Source organism: Solanum stenotomum, chromosome 11, assembly GCF_019186545.1.
Source record: "Solanum stenotomum isolate F172 chromosome 11, ASM1918654v1, whole genome shotgun sequence".
NCBI classification, from domain to species: Eukaryota; Viridiplantae; Streptophyta; class Magnoliopsida; order Solanales; family Solanaceae; genus Solanum; species Solanum stenotomum.
Genome location: NC_064292.1, coordinates 10,847,168 through 10,858,814, shown reverse-complemented (window position 1 = coordinate 10,858,814; position 11,647 = coordinate 10,847,168). Strand labels below are relative to the sequence as shown.

Sequence of the window (11,647 nt, the reverse complement as noted above, 5' to 3'; positions counted from 1 at the left end):
TTAAGAGAAAACGGTCTAAACCCCTCCCCCCCAATCTATACCCGAAATTTCAACTACACACTCCAACTTTATGAGTGTCCTATCACCCCCTGAACATTTTATTTGTCTATTTACTACACACTTGAGTGCTGCCCAGTCCACATAAACCAAATAAATTATCTCACGTGTTTGCATGCGCGGGTCCCCACCCACTTCAACCCCCAATTTTTGTTTTTTCTCCATTTCCCTCCTAAAACTGTAAGAAACTCCAAAAGAGAAGTTTTTCATCTCGTTTTCTCCATTTGAATCGAAACTTTTTTGGTGATTTATCGAAGAATTTTTGTGTGTATTCATCCATACAAAGCTTATTCAAGTTTTCATTTGCCATTTTTAATGAATTTCGAGAAAATTCAAAATTCAAATTAGAGACCCTAAATAAGAAATTAGAGCAGATTACAAATCCTAACTTCAAGATTTAAAGTAGAAATGAATATAAACAACTAAAACCTACCTTAGATTGAAAGAAAATCGTGAAATTTTCAAAAAAGGAACAAGGATTAATGGTGGGGAAGAAGCAAAAATGGTTTATTTAACTTGGGAAATATGACCATGGAAGAAGTACACTTTTTTTAGTCAAAATTTAAGGCTATTGCCTCTTCTCTTGTGCCTAGAGGTGGTGTTCTCACCTCTTATGATAGGTCAGCACTCAAGTGTGTAGTAAATAGACAAATAAAATATTCAGGGGGGGTGATAGGACACCCGTAAAGTTGGAGTGTGTAGTTGAGATTTCGGGTACAGGTTGGGAGGCTTTAGACCATTTTCTCAAGTATTAATCATTACAAAATCAAATTCTAATTCACATAATTACGACCTTTACACAACATCATCCACTAATTTATATTGTTATGTATTTGAAACTAATTTTTCATATAGAATAAAATATATTTTAAGTAATACATGACAGGGAGTAATAATTGTGGCAGAAGGGTAATTTTAAGCTGAGAAAGTGAGTATTTTTAATTAACATTCAATAGACAACTCTCTGTTTTGTTGCGCAAGAAAAAAAAAAGTGTTAAGAGACCTCCTAGACCAACACTAGAGAATAGAGATCCTTTTCAACCGGCTCCCATTTCGATTTAGAGTTTGGAACGAAGATTTTATTTTATTTTTTCCATTTTGATTTAGAGTCTGGATGAAATTTTTATTTTTTTTTACGCTTCCTAGAAACTCTCACCTTTTTACTCACTAGATGACTCGAACTCACAACATTTAGGTTGAAAGTGAAGAGTGTTTACCATCTAAGCAACTCCCTTTTGTCAATGAAGATTCTTTCAATTGGATGATGAACGTAATAGATATCGACTCAATTCGAAAGAAATTACGTAGAAGCTTTACAAAATTATTATAAAAAAACTTACCTCATTGTTATAAATCAAGTCATTGAATATTTCAAATAAACTCCTAAATTCAATACTCTCCTAAAATTCCTAATAATAAACCAAATCCCTTACACCATTGGCTACAAACGCTTTTTGACAAGCATTTGCCTCATCGCTACTAAACCAAACGAATTTTGAACATCCTCTAGAAAAAAGTATGGTTCATAATCTCACAGATACTGAGGCCATGCATAAAGACCATAAAATGAGCTTGGTTTTATGATTTTATCAACTACATTTTCTTTAATTGAATGAACATTCTGATCCTTAATTTCTCAAAATACTTCAATTAGAACACGCAAGAAATAAGCTATTTCAACAACCTTTTGTTCAATTTCTAGTCAAATTCTCATCAGCACGGATCAAGGGAATGGACCTCTAACCTCTTTTTATCTTGTTAGTTAAGCACTAACGACCATGAAAACAATTGTGCTATGAAGCCGCCATGCCAAACATATTAAGTTCACATTTAAATAAGTAATTCCTAGGATAAAATGTAGATTTAAGTCACTAAGAATGGAACCAATTTAATTCATTCTCAATAGCCATGAGATGATCATTCAAAGCAAAAAAAAATTATCGACGAATGCTCTTACTACAATCGTAGTCTCTTTTCCCCCGTGGATAGGAAATGCATGTGGAGGAATGATAACGAAACCCTACTGAGAATTGAACTTTATATGTATCGAATGTAAAGTAGCAATTATACTGGTAGGTATCGCTTAACGTTTAGATAGTTACCAAAATATAACTTGACAAATGTGAGACATCCTAAATAATCATAAATGATGACTGTTCAAGATCAATAAGCAATGAAATGATGTAACAAAAACATTCATAAAAAAATTTCATTAACATTTCAAAAATTCAAAGTTACATTGATTGATCTCTGCGCAATCACTTAACCATTAATAATTGACTTGTCATTACGTTATAGTAAAGTAATGTTCACCTTTGCTTGACAAGCTCAACATCTTTGAATTTGATTTTCCTTTTTTTCTTTTGCTACCAATTTTCTCCTCTGCGCGGGATGGAGAGTGCAGCCTCTAGCAGATCCAAATGAAGCGCAACGGGTTCTGCATTCCGTACAACGGTGTCGCTGTAGTCCAGATATAATCAATGAATTCAACTTGAAACTTTGTGCTCTTTTTCAAGGTTTTCGAGGATGTCGATGCATCTCTTGAGCAAAGACTTAGCATGCTCATTCTTTTCCATTTCATAGACCTGAACAAACTCGCGGCTGAATGCCACTTCTCCACCAGGCAACTGCCTGATAGCTTTCAGTAAGTTCACCATTTCCACAAGGCACTCTGAAGCTGCTATGTGAACCTGAGTTTGTGCATGGATAACAATGTTTGAGGTTCACAATAAAATATCAAACAAACAAAAACATTTAAACTCAATCGAAATAGCATCACCCCAAACCTTCTAACAAACTTGAGCAAGAAATCATACTATATCCCCTTTCATTTCCTTAAAAAAAATTCTATAATTGAAATTACTAGTCATAAATTCCCTTTTTATGAGTAATACTAGTCATAAATTCCCTTTTTTGAGTAATACTAGTCATAAATGTCTGCTGTTGAACTTTTCTCAAATGGATGACGAGATCAGAGATTATTTCAGAACATTTAACATTTCTTATTGAATGCAGAAACACTGCTAAATGCATGCAGTGGAACCTAGTGGAGCCAGGAAAGGATGCCAAATCTATAGAACAGTTACCAAGTTCTATCACCCTAGACATAGGATTGGGTGACCAGAAGACAGGATCGCATAAAAATAAGTATACAACAGCTATCCATAATTAATTGTCCTAAACAGCAGAGAAAAATAGCTGAATTACTGAAGAAAGGATGATATCACAACTGAAAAAAAGAAAGTTAAGGCAGGAAGAGACACCAGCATGGAGATATCTCCATTCAACGTAATAACAGACAATCAGGTGTAGATAGTCGATGAGATGAAATAGTAGTAATGACATATGTGAAAGATAGGAAGGCATAATGAAGATGACATACCTGGGCAATTTTTACTGTTTGTATAATTTCAAGTACTTTCACAGAGGTTTTGCAGAACAACTGGAAAGACCAGAATTTTAATTAGAATCCAGGTACAGTACAAGTGAGGACAAAATGCAACTTTGGGATATGAATCACCTCATGGGCAAAAGAAACTATGCTGGCATATTGAGAAGAATCTTGAGAACCAGCTGTCTCAGTGTGCAGCTTTGAGCAGAGCTCTTTAATTGACGAAAAAACAGACACTTTCACTGCAGAAAGGAAACAGCATATCAGAACAGGCAAAACTGTTTCACTCTCATGGTAAGGATATATAATGTTGTGAAGGCAAATACCTGGCCATGAAAAGTTTGGTGAAAGTGAAATTAAGAAAAAATCAATCAAATTCTGCTGCTGTTTAATAATATCAGGTGCCCGTGCTATGTGAATGCATGCTGTTACACAATTTACTATCCTATCATGCGCAGAAGAAAAATCCTCCTTCTCATCTCCTCCTGCAAATAATAAAAAGACATAATCAGACAAATGACATTGAGCTTCTTGCATCATTTGTCGTCTGGATTTAGAAGCATTGAACTATAAGAAAGTTTATGGTGGTTTGAGCAATATGATGGTTTCCTTATCTGAATACACCGAGTTTCCTAAGTAAAGGAGTCACGTTAGCAGACATATCAGCAATTTGCATCTATTGTCCAAACTGATAATTCCGTGCTGCCTATTTCTCTGATAATAAATCTCTTTTCTCAACTATTTCCTATTCTAAATCCCTTCTGGAAGTCACATTGACCAATGGATCCAAGACCATGACACTTGGAGTAGGTCACTTGACCCCTTTACCCTCTTTGACATAAGATTCCTCTCTTTATGCACCTGGTTGCCTCTTAATCTCATCCATTAGCTGTTCATCTCAAACACTAAATCATGCAGCCACCTTATTGAATGAATTTGTTGTAAGATAAGATTGTAGCATGGGAAAAATAAGAGATATTGAGCTTAATTAAGAAGACGGACTTTACTAGCTCAATCTTCCAAGATCACCCACAGATTGCCTTTTAATCAACTCCTCGGAGATGCTTTCATAGACGCTGAGTCCAACCTATTTAATTTTTTTTTAAGAAGGTACTTTGTTCATTCTGCTTATTCACCATAAACTGTGAGTCATCTCAACTCGGTAAGCATACTCATTTTTTTTTTTTTGACAAAGGTAACAAGATTGTATATAAATCTTCAGCACTGAGTCTAAGATACAAAGAATTTACATCACAGAGCTACATACAACTGAGTAGGCTCAGCAACCCAAAAAAGAAAACCTATCTCTAAGACCTTATCTCATCTTACAAGGATCCTAAGATGTCTACAGTTGCTACAGGATCATCTATATACTCCGAACTACACCAATAGCAAAAAGTGATAATGCAGTTTATTTTAATCCTATGCAAAGGACTACTGAAACATTGAAAACATCTTGAATTTCTCTCCTTCCAAATGGTCCACCATGTCACTACTGGGAGAATTCTCTATCTGTTTTTGTCTGTGCTACCACTCCCCTCATTGTTCAAGCTTACTAGAGCCTAACCTACCCTTTTGGGCATAGTCCACCTTATGTCTTTGAAACTAGTAAACAAGTTCCACAGTTGGCTAACCACTTTACAGTGTAAAAACAGATGGTTGATTGTGATAAGGCACGTATCTTCCATACTTATTCAAGGAGGAAGAAGCGAAGAAAGATAGGAGAAGATAATGATTTGCATCTTCTCAAATTCCTGTCGGTTTCACCCATGGAGCAATGAGCAGTTTCTTACCGTTATTAGGAGTTATTAGGCAGTTACTTATGGTTACTAGTAGTTATCTATCCTTATCCTAAATAGTTATAAAGTAGTTATAAGTTATCTATTATATAATAGGAGATCTAGTAAATAAGTAGTAAATAAGTAGACAGATGGTAATACATCTTTTAAATGCAGAAAAGGTTGTTCTAAGAGATACGAGATACTTGTCTCTCTTTGTATTTTCTACTGTTCTATGAGATACGAGATACTTGTGTCTCTCTTTGTATTTTTTGTTGCTTTTATCCAATAAAAAACCTTGGTTCCTATCATTGGTATCAGAGCAGTAAGATCTGCCATGGTTAATACACGAACCACTGCTTCCCACACCGAACCTATCATGTTGACTCCGGATCATATTGGCCAGCAATTAACCACTATAGCAGTGAAATTGGGAGCCATTGACACTTTGGCTGCTGATGTGGCTGCATTAAAAGCACAAAACATGCAAAATCAACATGGAATATCTAAATTTTTAGTGGAAGAGGGTGAGGTTGATAGCACTTGGAGGCATCACAAAACTTATCGATGTTCGCACACAAAGATGGAATTTCCTAAGTATGAGGGAGGAGATCCTCGAGGTTGGATTTTGAAAGCAAAGAAGTATTTTCAAAATTATCAAACACCTAATGATTGCAAGGTTGATGTGGCTTCAATGTATTTGGAAGGAGATGCATTGGATCTTTTTGCTTGGATCAACAGTGAAAGAACAATTTATTATTACTGGGATGAGTTGGTGAAAGTTATGCAGGAAAATTACGAACCCGCTGAGTTTCAAAATCCAGATGAACATTTGTGTAGTATCCAACAGACTGTATCAGTGTTCGAGTATAGGCAGGAATTTGCAAAACGGGTTGCCCGTGTGCAAACTTGGCCAGAATATTGTTTGCATGGAGTTTTCCGTAGCGGACTCAAAGAAGACCTTTGTGTGGATGTTAGGAATCACAAGCCTCGATCTGTGTATAAGGCGATGAGTTTGGCCTTAGAATATGAAAGAAAACAAGGACTAAATCAGTCCACTAAGGTACCTGCTACCTGCTGGGCCTTCTGTATCAAGACCTTCATCAATTGGGACTTCCTCTCCGACGGCTTGAGAATCCTTTAATTTTCAATCATCCCGCCAACCAGTCACACGCCCTTTTCAACAGTCGTCTCTTCCAAACAATCGCCCACTGAATTCTGAACAACAAATTCGGCGAGAAAAAGGCCTATGCTACCACTGTGGAGACAAGTTTACCCCTGGTCATCGCTGCAAACCTGGGACTTTTGCACAATTGGAGTTAATGCAAGGGGAAAACCATGTGCAAAGTGTTGAAGGTAATCATAATGAAGACATACCCCCTACTGATTTGGGGGAGATCTCTTTTCATGCAATTTTGGGCAAAGAATCTACTTCAACTTTTAAACTTCAAGGCACTCTTTGCGGGCATAAAGTGTTGATGTTGGTAGATAGTGGTTCGACACATAATTTTGTAGCAGAAGAAATTGTCACGAAACTTGGGTTGGCAGTCCAATATATCCCTACTTTTGGTGTCCAGATAGGCAATGATGAAATTATCAAATGCAACAAAGTTTGTCATGTCCTGTCATTAGAGGTTTCTAACTTGGTCATAAAGCACAATTTCTTCCCTTTTTCCTTCGGTGGCGCAGACATGGTGTTGGGTATACAATGGCTAGCATCCGTGAACACAATACAAGCCAATTGGAACGAGATGTTCCTAATCTTCCAATTGAATGAGAAAACTTATAAACTTCAAGGCGTTCCTCGGAAAACACTCACAACAACATCTTTCCATTCAGACCTTGAAGAACAGATGTTGACTAAAGATGCTATGTTGAACCTTATGAAGGCAGATTATAAGCACATAGACCTCTCTTCTAATGTTGGCGATGCTTCTATTTTATGTCTTCAGCCATATGGCCAAAAATCTGTGTTAGCTGCACGGTTTCCAGATTTTCGCCTTGAGGACAAGTCATCTTTCCAAGAGGGGTGTACTGATAAGGCATGTATCTTCCATACTTATTCAAGGAGGAAGAAGGGAAGAAAGATAGGAGAAGATAATGATTTGCATCTTCTCAAATTCCTATCGGTTTCACCCATAGAGCAATGAGCAGTTTCTTACCGTTATTAGGAGTTATTTGGCAGTTACTTATGGTTACTAGTAGTTATCTATCCTTATCCTAAATAGTTATAAAGTAGTTATCTATCCTTATCCTAAATAGTTATAATGTAGTTATCTATCCTTATCCTAAATAGTTATAAAGTAGTTATAAGATATCTATTATATAATAGGAGATCTAGTAAATAAGTAGACATATGGTAATATTTCTTTTAAATGCAGAAAAGGTTGTTCTAAGAGATACGAGATACTTGTCTCTCTTTATATTTTCTACTGTTCTATGAGATACGAGATACTTGTGTCTCTCTTTGTATTTTTTGTTGCTTTTATCCAAGTAAAAAACCTCGGTTCCTATCAGATTGTCTCTGCCTTTTGCTCACAAAAAAAGCATCTTGGACACATTTGTATGCCCCTCTTGAGTTAGAGTAACCTCTTTCACTACCAGCCAAGTGAAGACTACCACTTTGTAGGGAATTTTCACTTTCCATATAAGCTTCCAGGGTAAGAAACTAATTTGAGACCCCATCTGATTCGAACTCTTATAAGCAGAGCTGACTGTGAAAAAGCCTTTATTATGGCATTTCCATCTGAGTATCTTCTCCTTCCTTTGCTCTTGTATACTGCTCTAAGGTGCCATAAAATTCGGCTAGTCTTTCCACCTCCCAATCTTGCATCAGTCTTCTATATGTCAGGCTCCACCCTTTAGGAGTCCATACTTCTTGCAGAGTAGACCTCTGTTGCTGATTTAGTAGATAAATATCTGGAAAAAGTTGTTTGAGACTGCCACTTCCTAACCAATCATCTTCCAAGGACATGATCTTCCTTCCACTATTTACATTGAAGCTTGTTCTTTCAAAGAAAACATGCCCCAAGTTTCTGATTGACCCCCACATATTGATGCCATAAGCAAAAAATACTTCTTTAGTCTTTCAGAAATCTTGCTTCTCATATTTTGCTTGGATCACCCTAACCCACAGCGTCTGCTCTTCTTTAGGGAATCTTCACAGCCATTTTATAAGCAAGCTTTTGTTATGTTTTCTCAAATTTCTGATACCTATCCCCCATGCTTTTAGATAGGATTACAGTTTTTCATTTAACTAAATGGAATCCTTTGTACTCCTTATCTCCTTTCCACTAAAATTTCTCCTTATGGCATCAATTCTTTCTTCTACTTTGGCTAGAATGGGGAAAATTGTCATCAAATAAGTTGGCAAGGCATCTAAGACTGAGTTGATCAAGACTAATCAACCCCTCTGGACAAATATTGTGCTTTCCATCTGGACAATCTCTTCTTGCATCTCTCCACCACTCCATTCCAAATATCTTTGGATTTGCTTTTTGCTCCCAGAGGCATCCCCAAATAGATAATTGGCAACTGCCCTATCTCTCCTCCCAAGACTTCTATATGTTGTTGGATTCTATTCACTTCATTGATTGGGAAAATGTGACTTTTCCTCCAATTGATGTGGAGACCAGAAATTGCTTCAAAAAGAATAAGGATTACCCTCAAAATGTTGAGTTGTTTCTCCTCTGCATCAGAGAAGATAAGAGTATCATTTGCATATTGTAAATGTGTGACTTCCACTCTTGCATTCCCATCCTTTGCAACATTAAAGCCCCTTATCCAACCATTAATGTGAGCTGTCTTTATCATGTTATTGAAACCTTTCATTTGTCTCAGTCCTCAATCAGAAAGGAAGAAACCTTTCGGAGATCCATTTATTAGCACTAAAAATCTGACAGTACTTATGCAAAATCTCATCCACTTCATTCCAAATCTCATCCTTTGCATGATTCCAAGCAAAAAGTTCCAATTGAGATGATCATATGCTTTTTCTATATCCAATTTGCACATAACTCCTGGAATCTTGTCATTTATTCTTGAATCTAGACACTCATTAGCAATGAGAACTGCATCAATGATTTGCCTACATCTCAGGAAGGCTATCTATTGTGTTTCAACTAGCTTATGCATCACTTTCTTTAGTCTTTCTGTGAGAATTTTGGATATCAGCTTGTAGTCACTTCCTACTAAACTGATTGGTCTGAAATCTCTCAATTCCTTGGCACCATTATTTTTTGGAATGAGAGCAATGTATGTTGCATTAAAGCTCTTCTCAAAAAGCTCATGTGAATGAAAGTTTTGAATAGTTGCCATCACATCTTCCTTCACAATCTCCCAGCATTTTACAAAAAAACCCATAGAATACCCAACTTGACCTGGTGCTTTGTCTATGACACAAGTCTTAAGCCCAAATAGGACTTCTTCCTTTTCAAAAGGTCTTTTGGCAATTGTTGTTGTTCTTCTGTATTGATAGAAGGGCAATGATTCATGTTGTAAGATGGCCTCCAGTTCTCACTATCACTATACAGCTTCTGGTAAAAGGATACAATCTCTCTTTTGATGTCTGCAGCCTCCTCCAATTCTTGTCCTTCTACTACTAGTTTATCAATGTGATTTATCCTCTTGTGAGCATTTGAAATTTTCTGAAAGAACTTAGTGTTCTTATCCCCTTGTTTAATCCACAATGTTCTTGATCTTTGTCTCCAAGCTATCTCTTCCCTTTTTGCAAAATCTTCAAAATCTTTGACCACATTTTCTTTCTGGACAACTTCTTCTTCTGTTAAAGGTCTACTCTGCTGAATACAATCAAACTCAATAATTCTGGTAAGCAATTCCTTCTTTTTTTCTAGATTCCCATATGTACTCGCACTCCATTCTTTCAGTTTGGACTTCAGAGCTTTTAACTTGAATTGTGTATCTACATTATTACATTGAGACCATATTTATAGACACTCCCTTAGACTCCTTTTTCAACTAGGACACTACAATACAATCATTTTCTGAGTAGGATTCTATATACTATTTCTATTTATATTCCTATTCTAAGTAGGATTGTATATATAATTCTTGCTCATATTCCTATTCTAATACTCCCCTTCAAACTGGTGAATACAAGTCATATGTACCTAGCTTGTTACAAATATGGTTAATACGAGGACCGATGAGAGGCTTGGTGAGATATTTGCAAGTTAATCACTCGACTTCACAAAATTGACAGACAATCTCAATGTGCTTAGTCTTCTCATGAAATACTGGATTTGATGCATAATGTCGATAAAACACATAGTGATAAATTCCTGAATTACAGTGTTGAACTTCCCAAACCAAGCTTAAGAAGACTATTTTAGACCATAGAGTGACTTACGTAATCGACATACAAGGCTACTAAACTCCCCCCCCCNCCCCCCCTCTCCACGAGCAACAAAATTAGGTGGTTGCTCCATATAGACTTCTTCACCGTGCAACAACCACCGGAAAGTGCTCAAAATTTGGTACAAAATATATGGATCGTCTTTGAATCAATAGATGAGTTGATTTAAACAAGAAAGTCACTGAAAATCTGGCAGAACATGCTCATGCATCGGAGTATTAGATTTGATGGCCGAAAGTGGTCACAATCTGAGAAATAAAATTATATAGGTAGGCTCAGAATGATGACACGACCTTACTGAGAAAGAGATTATATGGGTAGGGTCGAAATGATGGCACAACCCTACTGAAAAATAAAAATTATATGGGTAGAGTCAAATTGACAGCACGACCCTACTAAAAAGGAGAAATTATAGGGGTAGGGTCTCAATGATGACACTGACCCTACACAAATAAGAAAGGATTCACCGAAAGGAACGGCGCTACACAAATCAGATATGAAAAAATAGTCACCGAAAATATGGCATGTTGCTACACAAATCAGATATGAGAAATTAGTAACCAGAAAGATGACACAAAGACAAATAAGATATGAGAAAGTAGTCACAACAATGATGCACGGTGCTACACAAATAAGATATGAGAAAATAGTCACTGGAAAGATACAGGGTGGCCCAACTTTTGCTAACATAATCGTTGGCCAGACGGGTGACATATATGGATAATAGCTGCCTGCCGGCAGCGGAAGCTCTTTGATTCTCTACCAAGATTGTAGAGGCTCGATACCATGTGAGAAATATTGAAAAAGAATATTATTGAATTGTGTATCTACATTATTACATTGAGACCTTATTTATCGACACTATATTAGACTCCTTTTCCAACTAGAAAACTACAATACAATCCTTTTCTACGTAGTATTCTAAATAGTATATATTATTTCTATTCCTATTCCTATTCTAAGTGGGATTGTATATATTATTCTTGTTCCTATTCCTATTCTAACAGATTCAAAGACAATAAAATATGCATCATAAATTGTTGTACA

The 11,647-nt window shown here is 36.4% G+C and overlaps 1 protein-coding gene across 3 annotated transcripts in view; it reads right to left on the bottom strand.

Moving 5' to 3' along the window:
* Positions 1-2,279: 2,279 nt before the first annotated feature.
* LOC125843570 (uncharacterized) overlaps positions 2,280-11,647 on the bottom strand; it is a 63,319-nt gene continuing 53,951 nt past the window's right edge. For 2 of the 3 annotated variants that reach the window (XM_049522696.1, XM_049522698.1), the window contains 4 exons: positions 3,775-3,933; positions 3,578-3,690; positions 3,440-3,499; positions 2,280-2,747 (listed from right to left, as the gene is read on the bottom strand). In XM_049522696.1, coding sequence (XP_049378653.1) covers positions 2,544-2,747; positions 3,440-3,499; positions 3,578-3,690; positions 3,775-3,933 — 536 coding nt within the window. In that variant the 3' untranslated portion in view covers positions 2,280-2,543. The remainder of the gene's footprint in view (positions 2,748-3,439; positions 3,500-3,577; positions 3,691-3,774; positions 3,934-11,647) is intronic. The other variant, XM_049522697.1, reaches the window with a different exon arrangement.